The 22,168-nt window shown below is 42.0% G+C and overlaps 1 protein-coding gene across 3 annotated transcripts; it reads left to right on the plus strand.

Annotated features, from left to right (window-relative positions):
- The first annotated feature begins 916 nt into the window (after positions 1-916).
- Positions 917-21,752, plus strand: PLEKHF2 (pleckstrin homology and FYVE domain containing 2). Of its 3 annotated transcripts, none has more exons than XM_075023645.1 (2): positions 917-1,054; positions 19,921-21,752. In XM_075023645.1, the coding sequence occupies exon 2, from the start codon at positions 19,935-19,937 to the stop codon at positions 20,682-20,684; it is 750 nt and encodes a 249-aa protein (XP_074879746.1). In that variant the 5' UTR covers positions 917-1,054; positions 19,921-19,934; the 3' UTR covers positions 20,685-21,752. The 3 variants fall into 3 exon arrangements, with proteins under 3 accessions (XP_074879746.1, XP_074879747.1, XP_074879748.1); XM_075023646.1 differs by lacking the exon at positions 917-1,054 and adding an exon at positions 1,504-1,768; XM_075023647.1 differs by lacking the exon at positions 917-1,054 and adding an exon at positions 9,113-9,131.
- Positions 21,753-22,168: the final 416 nt, after the last annotated feature.

The raw sequence follows: 22,168 nt of genomic DNA on the forward strand, positions 1-22,168 counted from the left end.
AGATGAAATTCAGAAACTTCAGCGGGTTCATTGTTACCACTGGAAAGTCCCACTGCCTAACTACTCTATTTTTTTTCTGGAGAAAAGCCAGCCGCATTGTTGCCCAACAATGTGAAATCTGGAAAATGAAACTCCGCTATATTGCATGTAAGTGAAACTTTCTTAAATAAAAGCCCCTCGGGCCGTTTTCCAGAGCACAGACTTCGGCACCGTAGCGGCACCGTAGCAGTGCTACCGCCGAAAGAGGGGAGCTGTGCCCCCTCCTCTCCCCCTCCGCAGCTCCCCAGAACACCCCAGCCACCCGCCCGCTGCGGTGGCACCCGTCAACGCCTGAAGTCTTAGGAGGACCAGGTTAGCTGCTGATCGGCCGGCTGGATTTGGAAAACGCTGCTTCGGATGGCTTGATGGGTAGACACTAAAAATGAGAATGCGGAGGAGGGAAGGGGCTCCTTGTCTTTACGACCCTGGCGGCGTTTCGGGGGGGGGGGGTACGGGCAGACCTGCCGTAGTTTCTCCAAGCTGACCGGCAACGCGTGGAACTAAAAGACGCTAAGAACTCCCTCCCGTGTGCCACGCAAGGTTTATGGAGAGAGAGGTAATGAAAAAGGCGGCCGTCCTTATTTACTTCTGGGAGAGCACGCTTGGAGCCACGGACATAAAGCACGGACCCGGGATGGTGCACAAAGAACGGAAACGTGGGGTTTTTCAAAAAAAACCCACAAAACGGAGGTGACGCTCTCGCGTCCTGCGAATCCCTCTTCCACCAGGTGCCACCCGCGGGTTGCGAGGCGCCGGGCCCGCTCCGGCTCTCCCCACGCAGGGCGGCTCCCCGCGGCCGGCCCCGCGGTGCCGCCGCCCGCCGCCGGCGCCGCCTCAGCCCTTCCCGCCGCCCGGCTCCTCCCAAGATGGCGGCGGCCCCGCCCCGCGCGGGCGGTGTCCCGGAGCCCGTCCCCCGGCGGCGGCGGGGTGTATGACCGCGGCGGTGCGGGGAGAGGGCGGCGGGGCTGGCGGCGGCCGGGCGCTGGGGCGGGAGCCGGAGCTGGAGCCGCGCCGGGTGAGCAGCGCGGGCCCGGCCGCGTACCCAGCGCGGCGGGGGTTCGGCCGCCGGGGCCGGTCGGCGGAGGGTGAGGGAAACTTTTCCTCGCGGAGCTCTCTTCGCCCGCCGGGGCTCCGGCCGCTTTTCCGCGGCCATGTTGGGAGCCGGGGGCTGCCTGGCGGGGAAGGAGCTCGCCCGGCGGGGAGGCGGCGCCGGGCTCCGCTGGCGGCCGACCGTGCGGGGCCGTCCCGCCGCGGGGCCGGGGCGCTCCCGGCCGTCCGCGGGGCGCAGCGCCGCTTCCCGCCGGGAGGGAGGCGGCGGGGCGGGAAGGACCAGGGGAGGCGAGGGGCGGCGGGCGCGGGCGGGCTCGTCCCGCCCGGGGCGCTGAGGGAGTTGCGGGGCCTGGGCAACCAGCTCGCCTTCGGGGGGGGGGCACGAACAGCGGCAGCGGCCCCGCGGCGTTACATAAGTGCCTGAAAGTCCCCGACTCGTGACTGGCGCCGAGGCCCGGGCGGCGGCCGCTCGCCTTGGGGCGGCGGGACGGGACGGGGCGGAGGGCGCTTCCTTCCCCGGCGGGCCCCGCGGGGCAGCCCTCCGCCTGAGCCTTCGCCTGCCGTCTTAAACTCCTCGTCGTTCTCGGAGCGAGTCGCCTGAAAGGGCTTGATGCTGTGGTTAAAAAAACACCAAAACACAAAGCAGAGGAACCCCGAGCGGTGCGGCTGCGAGCATGAGGTGCTATTTTTTTTTTTTTTTCCTGTGAAACTCGCTTATTTTGGAGAGCAGCGTGACCGGTCTGCTTAAGATATATGTGGCACATAAGCTGTTGTCTGAAAGCGGCTCGGGAAAAGACAGCCACATGTTTTTCCTCTCGCCTCATTTGATATACTATGTGCATAGACACCCGTATTCATAAATGGCAAAACTGCTCATCACAGCAGGAAAGTGATGAGCGAGTCTGCCGAGCAGAGCGTCTTGGCATCGTCTTTGTCCCTGCGAAGAGAAACAGCTGTAGCTCAAGTTTTGACGTGGATCGTCAGTGCCATAGTTGCTGATAACCAAAACGACTTGGTATATCCTTAACCAGAGATCAAGGACTCCTTTGCCTGCCTTTTAAAGGTTGAATTGATGAGAGTGGTTCCAGAAGCATCACTGAGTCCTAACCCTGGCTGTCTGGTGTCCTGAGTGGTTACTTAAGGGGTTGATGCTTATTTGACAAACGCTGCATTCGAGGCTGCAATGTGCCTAACAGCTTAAGTTCAGATGAGGTTAATACAGTAGGCAAAGTGAGTCTAAAATCAAACCCACAACACTGGAATCGTTTTTAGAACTGAAATGGCTAATTCCTTTTTCTCTTCTGAAATAAAGAGAACTCAGCTTCCAAGTTCTAAAACTTGTATATTGAATTATTTTAGGGATGGCTATCTGAAAGGAGGGAAGTATTTAAAGGTGGCAGTGTAATCAGTGCTGAGATCCTACAGATGTTTTTCTTTGTATGCAGTCATTAACATGAGGAAAGGAATTGGTTCTTTAGCTCAGTAGGGAATATTCTTGCTTTTAACCTATATAATCTAAATACCATTGACTAAGTCAGAAATAAGAATCTCTGTGTAGTTAAATGTCATGTATATCAGCTCAGTTTGCTAAATAACATTTTCCCAGGTGTTTTACTGCCATGCTGCTTATGTTGAAAACAGCAGTGAAAGTGAAGCGTCGTGAGCCTGAGACCCAAATTCTTACTTCTGAATGCAAATCATCCATGTGCCTTTTGGAGTGTCTATGAGTTTTGCTCTGTATAGAAACCCACATAGAGGAAGTCCCTTAAATGCTAAATGAAAACCAGTGGTTAGAAATTTGGAGCTGGAGAAGCTCAATCAGAGCTTCTTCCTCTGCTGTATCCTCTAGAAAGAGACAGAGTAGTGTCTTTTCATCTAGAAGCAAGTTTTCATTAGATGCAGTGATGAAATCATTCTTTAGCAAGAGCTGCGTTCTGTTTCCCTCAAGTTATGGGCTGAGACTTAACTCTAGTATTACATACATCCCTGGACTAACAGAAAATCTACCTGTAACATCCTGAAGCCCTTTAGCTTACAAAAATTATCACCGGTAAAATGGTTGTTATAGTCAAATGGCATGGTGACTTTTAGGTTTCACCATTGTGGTGAGTGGATGTGGGAAGGTTTCAGGGCAGTAGAGATGGAACTGCAGATTCACTTGGGGGGTGATATGATGGAGCTTGGCACATCTCATTTACCCTGCTAAGAGCCAAGTGAGGGCAGTAAAGGCAGGGTACAAACACTGGTTTCGTTACACTTGCAGCATTTTTGGTGACTTGTCTTCACCAAAGAGGGCTAGAGGTGTTAAAAGTGAAAGCTTGGGGTCAAAGCATGGCATGAAGACGACGGAGAGTAGAAGTTTTTAATACTTGCAGATGTAATTTTCTGAGAATGGGTCTGTTAGCTAAAATGTTGGAAGTGGTGGTCAAGCAAACAAAGAGCATGCAAGTTTTTGTTCTTAAAGGCCATTTATTAGTGGGTGATGTCAAATAAGAAAACTCCAGCATTAACAATGGATATGTTTCTTGGATGTTGGTAGGTAAGAAAGTTAGTTAACTTCTTGGTTTTTGTATCGAGAAATTAAACCTTACTCTGCACTGCTTCAAGTTCTAAAGGTATACTTGTGACTTAGTCCAAGCTCTGTTAATATTCAAGCTTACTTTTCCATTTAATTTATGTAATTAAAAAAAAATATAGATGATGCTTGTATATGTATATTTTGCCAGTTTCAATGATTAATTCAGTGATTTGATGGAAGTGTGATAATCTGGGAATTGTTCTGAAAGAGAATACATAAGGTGCAAAAATAGGCCTTTGAAATAGAATCGTGTATTTAAAACTTTCTCCCTATGCAGCAAATGCAAAGTTTGCTGTTGTAGAATAACTTTGGTGTTCATGGTTTAGCAGAGGACTTGTTTTTACAGTTGGGGGGGTGAAAAGTTACTTTGTAGATAGGTGTGGTAGAACATGTTTACCATACTAAAGATTACTTTAGCATTGTCATAAGATATAAGATGTGATGACAACTGTGTTAGCAAGTAGAGTTGGGCAAACTCTGAGCCACCTGAGTAGTCCTGTTGAAATGAATGAGTCTGCTCACATGAGAAGTGGCTTGGTTGAGAGTTGTAGGACAAAGGTTCTCCTTTATGAAAATAAATACTATTGTGCAGAAGTGTTATTGAACAGAAGAGTACTTCATGTTTTTCGGCCTGCTGCTTTAATACTACATAGTCAAAAATGCACTCATACATTTACTTTGGTTTTTTAAAGTTGCATAAATAGGTAAGAGTGCTGCTGCCTTGGATGTAATGATGGTGGTTTGTTTTGGGTTTGGGTGTTTTGGTTTTTTTTTTAGTCTATTAGTGATTGTAATTAATATAAGGATTTTAAAATTATTTGGAAGAGAGTGGCTTGCTTTTTTTTTTCCTCTTTGCATCATTACATTTTACAATAAAACAGTGTTAAGCGTATTGTTTATGTAATATAGTAGGATTTTGGCATTTGGTATAAGTGTAGAAGACGAAAAACAGTTGAAAGTTAAGGATTTCAAATACAGGAATGTTCTCTCTACGCCACTCCCACCCCACCCCCCATTCCTGAATGTAGTAAGATGACATGCAAGCAACTAGTTACTGTGTTGAAATGCAATCTCTTGAGAAGTTGTACTGATTCTAACAGATACAGGGGTGTTGCTAGATAGTGATGTATCTGATCTTTCTATCGGCAGCTTTAGCTTTCACTAGATATCTCTTTTACCTCAAATGTATCATCTAGAGGTAACTGTTTTGCTTTTAAGTACTTAACATGTCTTCTGCAAAAGGAAGAGTTACAGCACGTTCTTTGACATTTACATTTCTAAAGTGTACACATAATTTGTTAATGTAAATTAATATTAAAGAGTGTACTGCACATGCTGCTGTTCAGGTTGTCAGATAGCATCCTTCTTGGAACAGTGAGCTGTGCAGGTTAACTTCAGTGCAAACCTCTGTGCAGTTTTCAAAGTTTCATCTAGATTGTGTTGTCTTTGCTGCAGCAATAAGGGCCTAAGAGCAAAGGAAAATGGCCTGTTGGATGAGAATCACGTGGACCACAAGCCCCTGCGGTATTCTGGACGCTGTTTATTGCACTCTGAGGACTGGGTTGTGCTGAGTGCTCTGATGTCTGTACTCCAAGTGCTTTCCATATAACTTTAAAATGCATCAAGCACATTTGACAAGCAATAAAAGGGAAAAAGGCCAGTAAGTGCATTTCCCAGGAAGGCCACCTACAGTAAGCTGCTGTGATTACGGGGTTCTTTCAGGAAATGACTTCCCCCGCCCCCCCCCCCCCCCCCTTCTGCTTTAAATTTCTCCTGCCCTGCCTTAGCTGTCAGTATTTGGTAATGTAAAACTTCTGAGACTGATTTTCAGTGTACTTCTGTTCTGAAAGCTGTGTGTGACAGTGATTTCACACCCCCCTCCAATTGTGATCTAGGTTGGCAGCATGGAGGCAAGTGAACTGCCCTTTTAACACACAGGTTATGACTGAAAAAGCTGGTTACGCTGAAGACTGACAAATTCTATTTACAGTATCATTGTTAAAGCTTTCCTTTCGGCTTTTGTTGATAGCTGTCAGATGATGGTTTTCTAGGCCGCCACTGTCCACCCATATGTCACCAGGTAGCAGCATTTGATATAAAAAAGGGCTTATGTCCCTTGCTCCAGAAAGAGCAATTCAGCACTTGGCTTATGTATTTTAAATATTGCTAGATAAATACATTTTAAATATTGCTGGGGAGCGACAGTGACAGGTCCATGATTGCAGCACTTCAGTGTTGTCCAGCCTACCGAAAATCACATGTGGTTTGATTCCAAGCCCCTGGCTTCTGCTGGGCTGGTGGTTTGCAGCCTGATGACAGCCCTGCTGTGTGCATGGGGCTTGAGCCATTTTTTTGGTACCAATTTGATCAACTTCTTTCAGGAGGTTCAAATGGTAGGAAAAAGATTCCCTGCAGCCAGCTGTGCCCTTGGTCTGTTCTTGGTGGTGAACTAGTGGTAGAATTTGTTTGGCTTTTTTTTTTTTTTTTAAGGGAGTTAAGCATTTTAAGGAACTAAGTATGTCTAAATATTCTGGTTTTCCTACTGTAATATTGAAAATGTACTGCAGCAGTGCTTTGTCTGACCCTGCTAGGTAGTGGCCAGCTGCCTGACCTACTGAAAGTATTTCTACAGTATAATATAGTATTAGGGTTGCTCCCTAAAGTGGAGATTTAAGTAACTTTCGGTCAAGAGCAGCAGAAAGTTGAGGTGATTGCACCTTGTCAAAGAAGGAGGTTGAGTGTTGTTTTATGTGTCTTGTGTCTTGTTTAGTTTTGTGGAAATGCTTGGAATTACTAAGCCGGTAAAAGAAACCTCTCTATTGTGCAGCTTCTTTTCCTATAATAGGATATCTGAATTTAAAGGACACGCATATGAAAATAATATTGATATAATAAAAATGAAATGGTGATGATGTGGTGGTGCTGCTGTGCTTGTAAATTATGAGACTGCATGGGAAAACTTTGCTCCATTTCAAAACACGGCTAGCTAAAAGCAAAAGTCCTTTTGTGTTGCAGTTATTTGTAGGAAGTTAATGGCTCTTGCCTGGCTTTGACTACTCTAACTCTATAGCTTGGTCATGCTATAATCAATTACCTATAGTCTAGTCCTTGTTAGACTGTTAGTAAAATTCAGTAACTTCTCTCATAATGGTAATAAAAGTAAACTAAAGAAAACTTAAAACAGAAAACTTTTTTTTTTAAACACTGGCAGTTTTAAGTACCTGTGCATAGTAAAAAGATGTAAGCCAGTCAATAGTCAGGTGTGTCATAGGTGTGCATTCATGAAGAAAGGGAAAATAAAATTGTTAACTGGAGGAAGGTCATTTGAACATGTAGCTCTTCTGGTAGCTCTCAAGAGCTAAACCATGCCAAGAGATACACATCAGAAATCCTTCTGTAAATGTTCTCCACTTGTAGGTTAAAGATGCTGCAAGAAGCATGCTGGCAAATACTACTTATTTCAGTCACTGAAGACCAAATCCTCTTTTTCACGTGGACTGAGAGACAGTGTAGCTGGCTGTTAGCAAGTTGCCTCCGTGTGTGCTCTAAATACAATAATCCATAACAACAACGAACCACACAACAATCTGGTTTTGGAGAACTGGTTGCAAGATGGATTTGGCAACGCTTCTTCTAGAACAGCTGTGTCTGGATCTGTTTTTTCTATATTAATGATGCTGTGTGCCCTCCCTGAAAGAATTTAAATAAGTCTATTTTGAGATTGAAAAGGTATGTTGATGCTGTGGATTCTCTTCATTGTGCTGGGTTGGCAACACTTAAAGGCAGGATCTGGCTTGCTCTGAAATTAGTCAGATCCTCTTCATTGATTTTTCATGTCCCTGACCCAATGTCCATTTGACGTTAAGTGTGGTAGTATTTGTATATGTCAAGTTATTTGCTAGCCCAGATACCCAGATGAGTGCCGAAGTGGGCTGTTGGCCGTTCCTTCGCAGGCAGCGTATCAGATGGGAAGGGCACACCCGGCGCCTGTCCAGGCAGCCTGGAAGGGAGGGGTAAGTCACTGCTGCCAAACTAGAAAATAACATTTGCTGAGAGAGACTCTTCAGACAACTAAACAATTGGAGCAGGGAAACATTAAATTGTAAACACAAAAAACATATTCCAGTGTTTGGTATCACAGCCTGGACGAGTGATCCTTTAGGCACTGGCCCAGCACGGGGGGTTTGTGTTTGCTGGAGCTTGTCGAGCCAGAGCAGGATCCCAGGCTCCTGTCCTCTGCCCTTGACTCTTCTGGTGCATTTCTAAGGTGTTGGTCTGTTGCCTGCTGTTCTTCTGATGGCTTTTAGCTACTCAAATCTGCAGAGAACTTCAGAAGGAACTTGAACTTTTTTGGGCTCAAGATATGTGGAAGCTGGTTTTGAAAGTATTCTGGTGTGTGTTCCCAGTGCTTTGGTTAAGATGAAAGATGCAGTTTGCTAGCACCACAGGCTAAGCTAACCATTGCTAGTGCTCCTAAATACATGCAAATGGAAAGTTGAAACACTAGGGTATTTTCCCACGACAGCAAAGATTTGATCTAAATATTGGGCTTTTTTCAGTTAATTGTTGATTAATTTAAAAGGGCACATGTGTGTTATATAGTTTATAAATATATAGTTTGGTTTTATATCTTTTTTATATATATATAAAGATAAAAAAACTCAGCCTTTTTACTTATACCCATTTCAGTACGCTGACAGCTGCAAGTATTTGATATGCCCATAGCTGCCTGGATCTTGCTTTCTGTGCTTTGACAGATGAGTCAAATGTCAAATTTGATGTCAAATTGGAAACACTGTTCATGGTGGGTCATGCCTGCCTGTTCACCTCTGTTTGCAGAACTCAAGCTTGCAAGGTTGTGTGGCTGTTGCTTCTTCTTCTTTTTTTTTTTTTAAATTCCTTTAATTCTAGCTATTATCTGGTATCCACATGCATGTGCTGACTACCTCCCTTTTCACATCTTGAAAGGCATTAAGAATTTTCTCATCGAAATAGCAGCAGTTCAGCTGGCAGTACTGTGTTTCACAAGTGCTGTTCAGAGCCATGTAAGCCTGTATCAGTGCTTGGGGAGCTCTCAGCTCGTTGAAAGATGAGTAAGGACACAGAGATGAAATGAGTTTAGGAAGTTGCTCTCTACTGCAATGCTTGACTATCAGGTGGGGGATGGAGAATTGCATATTTCTTCCCAGCAGCAGCTCTGTCTGTACCATGCCAGGAGACAAAAATAATATCAGCTACCATGGTTTACTATAAATAGAACCCTGACAGTGGTAATAAGCAGCTGATTTCATTAAAAAGCTGGATCTCTTACACGGATGTTGCATCTGGGCTTCTGCAGTGAGGTCTTGTCTTCCCCAAGAGGCATTCAGGGAGTTTTTCCAGTGAAGTTGGGGACAGAAGGGAAATACAACCACTTTCCTTTGGTCTAGGAGTGGATTGAGGCTCTCCTGAACACTTCCTTGTGGTATGAACTGTTTAGTACTGCTTGGGTTTCCATCTTTCATATTTTCTGTTACTGCCAAGTGGGAGAAGGCAGTGGGAACAGCTTTGGGACTTAGCAATGCTGGATTTCTGTGCCTCTTTAATGGGTGCCACATGTTTCTTGCTTGGAGCAGGGGTGCTGGCATTATGGCGCGTGGCATTATGGCCAAGGTGGTTCCTCTCGCCCTTCATGCAGGGCAGGCTGCAAACTGGCTGAACTTGTCTGGCGGGGCAGCCCACTTCCGCATGCCTTTATTTTCCTCAGATTTCCTCTATGATTATTTAGCATTACAACTCATTTGGGACATGGGAGCTAGTCTTTCTGTTTACAAGCAGGTTAAGTTGGTGTTCTCTCTCCAGCTGAGGTTTATTGTGTTAAATACCAAACCTCGTGAGAAGCTAATGTGCAGAACTTGGGGTGGTTTTGCCTGCATACAGCAGCTCAGGCAGTGTTCTAACTGTTCAGCGGAGTAGCCTGGGTAGCAAAACAGCATTGCTCTGCTCTTGCTGTGCTAATACATATGCTGCTTGGCAAAACAGATAGTGTTTTGCTAAAAATAGGTTCCTGTACCCAAGCTAGCTTCTGAGTGTATTGGGGAATATAAGGTCATACATCTTGAAAGATCTACCTAGAAATGATCTCTGTCCCCAAAATGGAATTGGCCTTTCTAGGCATTCCTAGCTCAGTTGGATAATGGCAATTGCAAATTTGAAGAGTAATGCATTTGCCATGCAGGTCTGATAATAAAGTTTGTTTTGCTGTTGTTCTTCACTTAGAATCATTTACATTCTGTGAGCAATTCTTACACAACTGGTCAATTAAAGTGAAATGGCAATCCTTCCTTATAAGTTGGAAATTAGAGTACACTAAAATTAACTGTAATGTATTGAAAGAATTACTAAACTATAAGATGTTAGGCAGTTAAAATAGGCATTTCTACGTTGTACCTTCAAGAAGAGTTTTAGTGGGACTAGGCTTGTGACAGTCATTTGCAGAAGCTTAAAAAAAACCCAAACAGATCTGTCTGGATTATTACAGTAATTATAGGTTTATGATGACATCTGACTAGACAAATGCATGGATTTGCTTTCATGATGTATTTGGACATGACTGAATGCCGGACTGAGAAATAATCTAAAGATTTCTAAAATATTGGCAGGCAGAGTATTCACAGGTTGCACAGTATGAAGTAACGTGGTTGCTGTTAACATATTTCCAGCGTGGTTTCTGTGAGTCTGTGGCTGATGCCAGAACATTACCCAACAGGCTGAGAAAAATGAAAGGTTAAGACTGCTGATTCGTACTGGATATACCAGTAAGAGAGTGAGTTAGCTCATATGCATTTCCCCACACTGCAGCCGTTGCTCCACAGGCTTGCGCAATGCAGGAAGCCATGTCTTCACAGTGGGGAAGAAAAAAATAATTAAAAAATCACATTATTGTAAAAAACATTATACTGAAAATTATAGAAATGAGACCTGGGAGATGTCCACAGTATCGTCTATTCTGCTTTCCTGCCAGTGTTGTATTGATTGATGCTTACACTGTGTTTTCTCTATAGCGTTTGGATGAAAATGTCACAAGCATCTTTGCTTGCTTAGAGTAATCCAAAGCAGCCTTAGTATTGCCACCATCCTTTTCTGGTTATTTTATCTTGCTTCTTTTTTGACTTTATTAAATGCCAATAATTAATAAGGGTGTGAAAAATGGTGCAGAGAGGCAACAGCATACATTGCCTTAAGGAAAAGGTAATTTTTGGGGGGTCTGTAAATCAAGTCAAAGTTTCTGTCCCGCTACTGGTACCTTTCTGAATGCTGCAGCCATTAACCAGATTAGTCAAAAGTGATTCTGGATAAAGATTGTGTTGAAGAAGTTCAGAGGGATCTTATTGCCTCCTTTCCTGCTCTCATCTCTACATTGATACAGTTTCTTTAATCTCTTGGTCCTTCTTATTTCTTTGCAGTCTTGTGATGTAGCTTTTTGTCATTCTTGATACTTGTATCTTTCAGATATCATCAGCATTATCCTCTGCATCCTTACCAGCTGGTTACAGTAGCGATAGCAAGACAGTTTGTTAAATACAACAGTTTTGGGAATACTTCTGTGAAGAGAATTATTAGAGAATTGCTTGTTAGAAGGCTGTATTTCTCTTCAAGTGACAGCTGTTGTCTTATGTCTTAAACACCATCCAGGACAGCTAGCTCCAGCACAGTACAGGCATTTAGTTGTTACTGTCATGTCAGCTTTTAGCAGTGATAAAGACTTTTAGAAAGCGTTTGTCATGCTCGTATCTCCTCTCAGCATAATATTTTTGAGGATGAAATTTCTTTTAATTTCAGTTAACTTTATGGTCAATTTGGTCTCTTCACTGTTTCATAAAAAAGCAACTGGTGAATAATGGAAATACATAATTAATATTACCCCCCCCCCCCAGTTTATTGTGCAGATGTATTTGAGTAACTGTAAGATATAGAATGAAATATTAATGAATTCATAAATGGGTTAATGGATACTTAAAACTTCATTTTCCTCAACATTTTATTCTACATACTGAATGATAGAAATAAATTTTAATTAAATACCTCTTGCTTGTATTTTTGTATCATCTTTAATCCAGGTCTTGTTATTACCTTGACAGGTAGTGCTGACTTGTGCATGAACGCTTGAATTCTGATTACAGCTAATCAGATCTAAGTGCATAGAAAGCTTAATTTTGCTAACAAAGATGACAGTGAAACATTCAGGACAAGTGATGGTATCATCCTTCTCTGTATGTATTGAAGGAGGCTGTGTAGGAGGTAGAACCAGTGAGGCCAAAGTAAGATTTGAAATTTATGCTAATTTCTCTTCTCACCTGTATCAGAAACTTAGAATATCTGCTGTGCATGTGTTTAGTTCAGCAATTTTCCATACTAAAACTATTTTCAAAGCATTAGACATTGATAAGTTTCCTTAAACAGGTTGCACTTCAGAAATTTACACTGTGTTTTACTTGGCAGTGGTGCAAAAAGTCAAGTGTTGCTTTTAAGAGCAATACATCTAACATTAATAGAGATTAGAGTACAGTACTGAGATGCCTTCATAGCTGGAAGTTTGTCCACAAAAAGTAGTGATATTACCATTTCAGATAGAGCTTTAAATTAGAGGGATGTGTGAGGGTTCTGTTGTTTGTGTTTATTCAACTGTAAGTCGTATTAGCCTGTCTTTCTTGCATAGGCAAAGTGCAAGAGGAAAGCTGAATGAGCCTGATGTAACAGTTATTTGAGACCTATTACTAAAAAGAAATAATACATAACTATGTACTAAATGACTGATTCTGATGAACTCTTTTTAAGGAGAGTGTGATATTTTCCTCTGTAAATCCAAAAGATGAGTCCTCCTACAAACCAGTCATTTGATGCACTTTAGATACGTGGTCTGCAGATAGTCCTTGTCTGTCTTAGGTTTACAGTTTACTTGTTTCTGTCTTGTAAAAGTTTTATTGATCTTCTGTATGTTTAACTTGGGTGATAAAGTATAATAAACCAAGATTCAGTTCTGTTTGAAATCTCTATTTTATTCAGACCCTTTACGTTGTGGAGTCAGGCATGATAAAACCTTTTAACTTTTGCCTTTTATTAAGTGTCTCTAAACAGAAACTTTTATGAAACATACATGTTACCCTTAGGTAGGAAGGAAAATGGGTCTGAGTGTATGTGGTGGACACACAGCTGCTGATGTTGTCTGTATGTGCAAGTGTAGGTGTGAGAACAAGGGCTCTGTATGACAACTGGATAATTATTTAGAAGTTTATTGGGTGGAAAGATATAATGTACTTTCATTTCGATCTGCTGTTTCTACCTTTTCTTTCTTTATTCCTTTTGTATTCCTCAGAAACTGAGACTTCTCTTTTCTATCCTCTACATTTGCTTCACTGCAACAATATCTAGATCTCATTTCATCCATTCTAATGGTGTGATGAGATACTGTGGTTGGTGACATTTTTTTATCAGACTTGTGTTACTGAATCTGGCTTGGAAACATCCAGGATCTGCTGCTGCTTTAGGACTGGATGGGCTGCAGTGGTTACTTTTGAGCTCTTGTACTTTTTCCAGCAGCTTAAATACACTTTTTTCTTTTTTTCTTTAAAGCTGTCACCTTAACTGTGAATGTACATAGTAATGGATGAGCTGCCCACATCCTGATACCATGGCTCTGAGAAATCTAGACTGCCTGGTTTGTATTAATGCAATGTGTTAAATGTAATTGTTAACAGTCTAATTGCTAATTGTAAAGGTGATGATAGATGAACTGGCAATTATGGCAAGGCCAGTAGCATTTTCCTCACTTGAAGGATTGTTGAAGAAAAATAATGCTAAAAATTAGATGCTTATTAATTAATGCTTGTTAGCAGGGACTGTGTACTAGACAAGACTTGTTCTTGCCCAGGCCAGAAAGTAATGGAGCACTGCTGGTTCTGCTGTATTGCCAAAGAAAGTTGGGAATTCAGGTTGTGTCCCTCTCCTGCATACCTTTTGTGCCTGTCCTGCAGTCTAAGGGAATGCTGGTTGTGATGGTAATATGCACTGAGCTGGGATGAGGAACTGTTCCTGTGCTGAGCTGTATGCAGTCTGCATCACTATGCCATAATAGCTTTTTTAATCTCATTTTTCTCCTCCAGCACCTTTGTGTTATCTGTGGTTCTACTCTGTGGTGATCATGCCAGCTGCTACAGTGCTAATGTAGTAGTAGACAACTTTTCCTGCAGTGTTGAATTAGGTGTAGCTATATCAGTCAGGGTTGCTTTCTTTTTAGTTGACTCCTTCTGTCTGTCTTCAACTACAGCTATTCTTCTGTGCAGTTTAGTCTGGCCTCTATCAAGAGCAGAGCTAGCATAGAAAATAAACATTCTCCTATTTTAAATAAGACTTGTAGAAGCATTGAGTCCTGGGAGATCATCAGTTTGGTCACTAGGATACAGTGGCAGAAAGAAGCATTTATGTGGTAAGTGACTTGTCAATGCACAGCAACCCTAACAGAATTATTTTCCTGCTGTAGTAGTCTGGAATGTTAATAACTGTAGTAAATATGTGACTTCCTCAACATGGGTTGTGTTTTAGGTAAGTGGGTAACTTGTTAGTTCTTCAAAGGTTTCAGTAACATCTGAGTTTGCTTACTTTGAAGATAACTGTTCTCATGAACAGGATACAAATGTAAAACTGGAGTAAAATAAGGGAGCAAGAAGATCTTGATATCTTGATAACAGAATTGTTATTTCTGTAAAGCTTCTTGTGAGTAAAAGTAAAATTAACTTAGTGTCAAAGGCAGTTCTGCATATGGTGGAAGAGTTGGGGCTTTCTGTGTCATGAAGTATTTTGTCACCTTTAAATAGCATATTACGGTTCAGAGATGAAAGCCTTTGCCCAGCATCTTCATCATGAAATGGGCTTACTAGGGGCATCTCTGTGAGAAGGAGGACAAACTGAAGGTATTGCAGCATTTTGAGAGTTGGGATTTATTTATTCAGAAAGGCTGCTAAACCCTGCTCACAGTGTAGCTTTTTCTTACAAGGTGATGTATTTATTTTTGTGATGTTTTGACTAGCAGCTAGTACTACACTGCAGTCTGGATGCAGAAAATGAATCTGTGATTGTAGTCTGATGGTCCTTATAGACAAATGGAGTCCTCCTTGCATAAGGGTGTGGGGACTTTCGGGAGTTTATTTGCAAAAAGCGTGAAACGAGTCAAACATGATAAAAGTCTGAACAATAGGTTTGAGGTTTTTGATTTCATAGACTCCATAAACCGAGACTACATATAAGATGCTCTCACTCTCCCCTTAACTGGAGCTGTCTAGCCTGTCATTTTGAAGCCCATGGTGCTGCTTTATTCCTCACTTGCTTTGGGGAAGATCTGGGGCACGTTTTCAGCAATTTGCCATCACTCAAATTGCTTTGTTTGATCGGGTCTTGAGATCCTGCATCTTGAGGATGGTAATGCAGTATCTGCTTCTTATAGTGGCCAACAGTAGAAACTTCAGAAGAAAGTTTTAGCTGGTAGAGAGGAGGATATTGCCACCCAGTTCCAGGGTATGATCTGTTATCTTTATAATATATCTGAATAAGCTTTAAGAAAAGATTGTTGTAATTTTAAAAGACTGGTAATTGATGACATTGCATAGCTTTTGGACTGTGACATCTTGGGGTTAAAAGTTCCTTTGTGTCCAGACAATATTTTAATTTAACATCTGCTTGGTCTGTGTGGTTGTGAGAAGAAGGGGTGCACCTCTTCTCCTAACTTTAGCTCTTGTGACTTAGGGATGGCTTCTCTTTTGTATTCCTGATCTGTTTTTCCCACATTTAATTATTATTTGTAATCCTGATAGTTTCCAGGTAGTTTCTCATTATGCATAATCTGAACTTATTTCCTTTCTCAGAAAAGGCTAGTGAAGGTGAATGAGTGTTATCATGCATAGGATTTCAGATGGATTTTTAATTTTTAGTTCTCTTAAAAACATATGAGAAAAATGTCAAAGTGCTTATTTTAAAAAGTCTAATCTATTAGTGTGGGAGGATACAATTCATGCCCTGGAAAGGTGGAATAACCCATCAGCAGTCTGTGACTTTTACTACCTTAATTGAAGCTGATAGGTGAGAATTTGTTGAGTGTTCTAGACAAAAGTTTATATCTAGAAAAGATCTGATTATCTTTTCTTTCTTAATAGTCCTTAACTTGCCCCAGATTCTTGCTTTAAGTCCAGTAAGTGATTATTTTTCACAACAAGCTGAAAGTACAGTCTTCAGCACAAGTTCTGGAGTCATGTGTCTTGGTTTCAAGCCATGATGATGATTAAACAATCCCGGTTAGAGTTGTGTTGTTAGGTTGTCCTAGAGAATAGTTAATTAAAACCTTTAGCCTTTTCTCCCCCTGTTTTCTTCTCCCAGTGACTTGTATTTTGAAAGCTTTTGTGATGACCTTGAACCGAGTTTGCTGTTTATTGGCAGGGAGTGCAGGGAGTGCTGAGTTGGGAGTTGTGGAGCAGTGAGTGCTTCCTACAGGTTGCTCTAACTTCACACCAAAAGCTTGCTTCACTGAAACTCATCAGTATGATTGTGGGGTTGTTTTGGGTTGTTGTTTTTTTTTTTGGGGGGGGGGGGGGGGTCCCCCTTGTGGACTAGCAAAAGCATTTAACTTGCTGTAATTTGCAGGTAATTCATATAAAAATGTAAGTTTAGAAGTAGTGCACATTAATTTGTGCCTGTAGAAAAGTGTATTCTTCTGGTCTGTCCCCTTTGCACTTTGCTGACTGATTTCCCTCCCCACTTCACAGGGAACATGGGATTACTAAATAATTTTAGACTGACCCTGTGACTGACTCCTTGCTTTCTAAGTCCAAAGTGGTTGTTGGTTCAGCTTTGGCACTTGCAAAGGCTGTTTATTGCTAGTATGTTGTTAAATGGGAATGGTTATTTGGCAGTTAATTAACCCTCATTCCAAATCCTGGGCTTTGGCAGTCAGGCACCTGAATTTGATTTCTGAGCCTAGGACTACAACAAATACACATCAAAACGTTCCTAGTTTTTCTTTTGCATTCCCTCCTTAGTACTTTCTCCTTGGTAGATAGAGAGATAATAGCTGGGACAAGCCAACAACATTTCTGTGGAGTGGTACTTCTGAGTTAGACAAGGCTATAGTAGAAGTGAAGCCAATCACTTACCTGAAAAACTCACTCCCAAGTGCCAATGGTAGTAGGTAGCTGCAATGTGTATATTTAAAGAAAAAAAAAAAGTGGCTAGATCTTAATGCTGAATAAAACATGTAAAGGGTGGGTATTTTGTCCTCATGTGCCTAAGTTAGTATTGGTGCTTGGAATGCTTGAAAGAGCTGAGGTGTCTACTGAAAGGTGTATTTTGCATATGTCTGTATAGTCATAGCATTTAAAAAAAAAAAGAATTGTATTGATGTAATTTGAGTTTTCTGCTGTTCTCTGGGAGAAAAAAAAATAATGCTTCTGTTTATTGATCAGTTTAAGCCAATGTACTTTCTTGGCAGGGCACTAAGCACCTCCCTTGCCATCCCTGCGTTGTCTCCCTCCACTGCAGCTATCCTGCCAACCTGAGCCCTAAAACTCTCCTGTTTGTTCTCAACTTGATCAGCCCTGATCTAATTCACTGTGTAGCTTTTGTAACGGCACAAGGGAGCAGGGAGGGGGGCAGATGGCATAAATTGGTATCATCACAGAAGGAAACAAAGCAGAACCATATCAGCTAAGTTTAGTGTTGCAGAAGGATTTAGGGATTTAGTAGTGTCCACTTGTGGGCATCTTTTAAAGGGAATGATGGACAAAGCTTCGAGAACTGTGACAAGAGTAACGGTTCAGAAAGTAGGGCTGGTGAAGGAGATGGAAACAACAGGGGTTTTTTTGTTGGTTGTTTTTTTTTTCCTTCCACTTGGACTCCCAGTCTTCTCTCTAGAGATAAGTGACAAGCATTTCAGTCCTCAGAAAGCTTAATAAAGAAGGTAGTGATGATTACTCTGATTGAAGAACAAAAAGAAATTTCTGTTTTTCAACAAAGATGACTTAAGCTTACTGTTAAGAAAATACTTTCTAACTAATCAAATGGGGAGCCACTGGACAGGGTAATGGAGAAGGTTGGCCTTTTTTTCTTTGACTGATACCTGGTGGAAATAGCATAGATGTACTTGCTTGTGTGCCTTGATGCAGCACAATTAAATCTCTTGAACACTTTTTATAAGGCAGTTTGTGTATTGTCTTGACCTCCTGCAGATCAAAATAATTTCAGATTTGGTGGCTTTGTAATTCCACTAACCATAAAACTGGTTAACAAAGTACTGATATATTGTAACTAATGCTGCAAGGCACATAAAGAAAATTCAGAACTAGTGCTGAGTAATATCTTTAATAGATTCTTCTGTCTTCAGTGTCAGACTTTGGTACAAGATGATGGCATCTGCAGAACTTAAAAAAAGGTCAGTTTAGTTACATCTGAGCAAGACCAATTGTCAAACTATTTTAGTGTGGAACTAATTAAACTCTCAAAGCAGTTATTTTTTAATCACACTTAACATTGGGCATGTGGATTTGTATAATCACAGGTAACATACTTATTTAGATGAGGCCTGATGAGAGGTTTCTCTGCCACCAAATTCCTATCAAGAAGTTTCATCCCTATTTTGTAAGGAAGTAGCTGAGCTTTGATGCACAGGAAGAAGATTGACTGGATCAGGTTATGGCAGAGCATGAGAGTCTGAGCAGCATCGAGTCTGAGCAGCATTAAGTCTGAGCCTTGTTTCAGCCCAGTTTCATCTTGGTTATAGGCTGATGCTGTTTTGATGGCAGGCAGCGTAGATCTAAAACAAAACATAGGTGAACATAGAGGACTTCCCAAACCGGGATCATGTTGGGAAGCGCGGGTAGCAGGCACTGGAGTATTTGCTACTCTGCTCTCCTTCAGGCCTGTTCAAAGCAGTGGTTGTACCAAAGGGTGTCGTGAGCATCAGCCCTGTGGTAGTTGGAAAGGAAGGCACAGGAGAGCCGTCTTCTGTGTGCTGAGAGACAGGTCTCTCCTTAGTACTCCCCTCTGCTCCATCAAGCACATGGTTCAGGTTCATGGCTGTACTTGGGAGGAGCTTTGGGGGAGCAGATCTGGATCAGACTGGCAGGAGTTTCCTTTGCCTGACTTCTGCTCAGGAAGCTCTAGGGTAAAAGATAGGCTAAAGAGTGGTTTGCTGAGGTATGAATCACTATAGTTACTTCTTATTTTCAGTTCCCTGTTGGATGCCTTAGGAATCTTACCCTTACAAAAGAAAAATCTTATTTGCTACTTGGGGAAGGACGAGGGGTGGTTTTGATTTGAAATTGGAACTATGTACTCTTTAGCTCATCAGGACTTCCTGAAATATGAAGCCTTCTTGCCCAAACTTTCAGCTGGTGCAGGACACTCAGTCTTTCTCAGGAGCAGTTGCAAGCTGTGTGGCTTGTCCTCTGTGCTGGTCTGCCTGTGTACATCGCCTGATCACGATGGATGCAGATGTGGTTTGAGCAGGCAAGGAGAGGGGTCTGTGGGGCCCCTGCAAAAAGAAGGCAGCAGCAAGCAGGTGATGGGTCACCAGCCATGACTCACTCCCTGCTCCTGGCTCAAGAGTTTGCAATGAAAGCAGGTGGTGGTGGGTACAAGCTGTGGCCTGTACCAAATGTTCTAGTAGGTAGATTCATGGTTTTGGCCTATCGTTTAAGGTTAGCATACTGAGAAAAGAGCAATACTGAGCTTGGGTGTTATGGTTTCCTATGTGAACATCAATTATATCATTTTTGCTTGTCATGTTAACACAAACATGGGTCTCCAAGCTGCTCAGTTAAGTTGATGTTTCTGTCAGTATTAGAATTTGGAATGAGGGATGATACTTTGAGACTAGATGCAGGAGGATATACAGAGAAATATGAACATTAAACCAGGATGCAGTAACCTTACTAGAGAGGAAGCCTCCTGGTCTGTTGCCAGAGGCTCTCAAGAGCAGTGCTGTAGGTGCTGTCTATGTGATAAAGATAGCTGTCAGCTGGATGGAACATTTTTGCTTTCAAAAAAAAGACTAATTGGTTGCTAAAAATTCTTAGGTGTTAATACTTATTTAAATCTAGCCCAAGTCTGTGCCTCTGAGACAGCGGGTTCTGTTAGGTATTTTAAGAAACGCGGGGTTGGTACCGTCCTTGGGGAAGGCTGCTGTTGAATCAGTCCTGTTCTAACAACAAACTTTTTTTTTCTAATTTTAGGAAACTTGTGAAAGATGGTCGATCGCTTGGCAAACAGCGAGGCAAATACTAGAAGAATAAGTATAGTGGAAAACTGCTTTGGAGCAGCTGGTCAACCTCTGACTATTCCTGGTCGTGTTCTGATCGGAGAGGGAGTACTAACAAAACTGTGTAGGAAGAAGCCCAAAGCGAGGCAGTTCTTCCTGTTCAATGACATTCTCGTTTATGGTAACATTGTCATCCAGAAGAAGAAATACAATAAACAGCACATAATCCCGCTGGAAAACGTCACTATTGATTCCATCCAGGATGAGGGAGACTTACGGAATGGGTGGCTTATCAAGACACCAACAAAGTCTTTTGCAGTTTATGCTGCCACTGCTACAGAGAAGTCTGAGTGGATGAACCACATAAATAAGTGTGTTTCTGATCTGCTTTCCAAAAGTGGGAAGACTCCTAGCAATGAACATGCAGCTGTCTGGGTACCAGACTCGGAAGCCACTGTGTGCATGCGCTGTCAGAAAGCAAAATTTACACCCGTCAACCGTCGTCACCACTGTCGCAAGTGTGGCTTTGTTGTGTGCGGGCCTTGCTCTGAAAAGAGGTTTCTTCTCCCGAGCCAGTCTTCCAAGCCTGTGCGAATTTGCGACTTCTGCTATGATCTTCTTTCTACTGGGGAGATGTCTGCTTGTCAGTCCACTAGGTCAGACTCCTACAGCCAGTCACCTAAATCATCTTTAAATGATGTATCTGATGATGATGATGATGAAGACAGTAGTGATTAAGGACCAAATGTTTTTTCCATGTGTTGCAACTTGTGTTTCAAACCATATGGAGCTGCTTATGGGGAAGTCTGTAGTGAGGTTCCTCAGAAAAATCCTGTTCTAGCCATAAAATATGCCTGAATATCTTCAATTGCGATGTGCCTCAATCTATGAATTCTCTAGACAATAGTTTTTCCACTCCTCTGCAGGGATATAGACTGTTGCAAATGTTATCAGAATATTTTCCAACTTCTTGAGTTGTGTCTAGGTTAGACTTTTTGTGGAAGGTTGGAGAATAAAATGTACTTTCTTAATTTAACAACTCATACTTCCTAATGCTTCATAATGATATGTTATGTGGGGTTTTTTTGAATATGGGGAAGAAAACTCTAAGCGTGCACGGAACAGTGATGTTTTCGTTAATCCCTTAGACCATCTTGTTTTTCTAACCACGGTATATAGTAAGTTGAAAAGTGGCATAACTTACAAACTTAAATGTCACAAAACTTGGAAATTGTCTTGTTTTGCTCTTATTTATGACTTCCTATGCCAAGCAGTGCCTTGTACCAATTGTGCTGATTCAGGAAGAAACAAACCTATTCTGTGTCATCTGTATTTGCCTGATGCTGGTATCTGAGAGATTGTTGGTGCTATTGAAAATAACTGCTGTGTTCAAAGTGGAGCTTTGACAAGGTCATAACCGCATCCTGCGGTGGGTGATGGAGACCTGAATCACACGTCCTCACCTGTGCAGGCAGACCTGAAGACTCTGCAGATTCCCACAGGCTTCAGTGGGGTTCTCCTTGCAGGACTTGCATTGCGGGTCAGGATCTTGAGATGAGAAGCTTAGGGTGACTCTTCATGGGGATTTATACGTATTCTTTTCAGAACAGTTTCTAAGTTTCAAATTTGGCAAATGCATACTGAAATTTTAGTTGGTGATATAGCATTTGGAGGTGATAGCCTGTATGTATTTGGAAATAATTCCCCAAAATTACACTAAATTCTTTCCTAAAATGTTGGTGAGCGGGTTGCTGTTTGTTCCCTGCCCCCCCCCCCCCCAAGGAGTTTTATTGGCTTGTTTAAAAATAACCTTATGTTTTGAACAAAAAGCCTGCAAGTATACTTCTAAAATTGGCTTTCCTTTTTACACAGCTGACCTCAGGATAAATGTGAGATGCAAGTTATTTCATTCTAAATGTATACCCAGGACCAAGAAAGATGTATTTAAGAACTATAATGAAATCATCAGTGCAGAAAATGTCGCTACCATAGTATTCATTTTTAATAAACTCTTAAATACAAAAAGTCATGTTCCCATATAAACGTAAAATTTAGACTTGCAAAGACATGTTAAACCCCCAAATACTATGTTTCTATATTTTTATAATGATAGCATCAATTTTGAAGCAGAAAAATCTCTTTGAAATAGTTGTGTCAATATAGTAGCAACTGACTTGAAACAAAAAATGCTGAACTTTTGTATCTCTAAGTGACAATTTCTG

This window comes from Buteo buteo, chromosome 3 (assembly GCF_964188355.1).
Source record: "Buteo buteo chromosome 3, bButBut1.hap1.1, whole genome shotgun sequence".
NCBI classification, from domain to species: domain Eukaryota; kingdom Metazoa; phylum Chordata; class Aves; order Accipitriformes; family Accipitridae; genus Buteo; species Buteo buteo.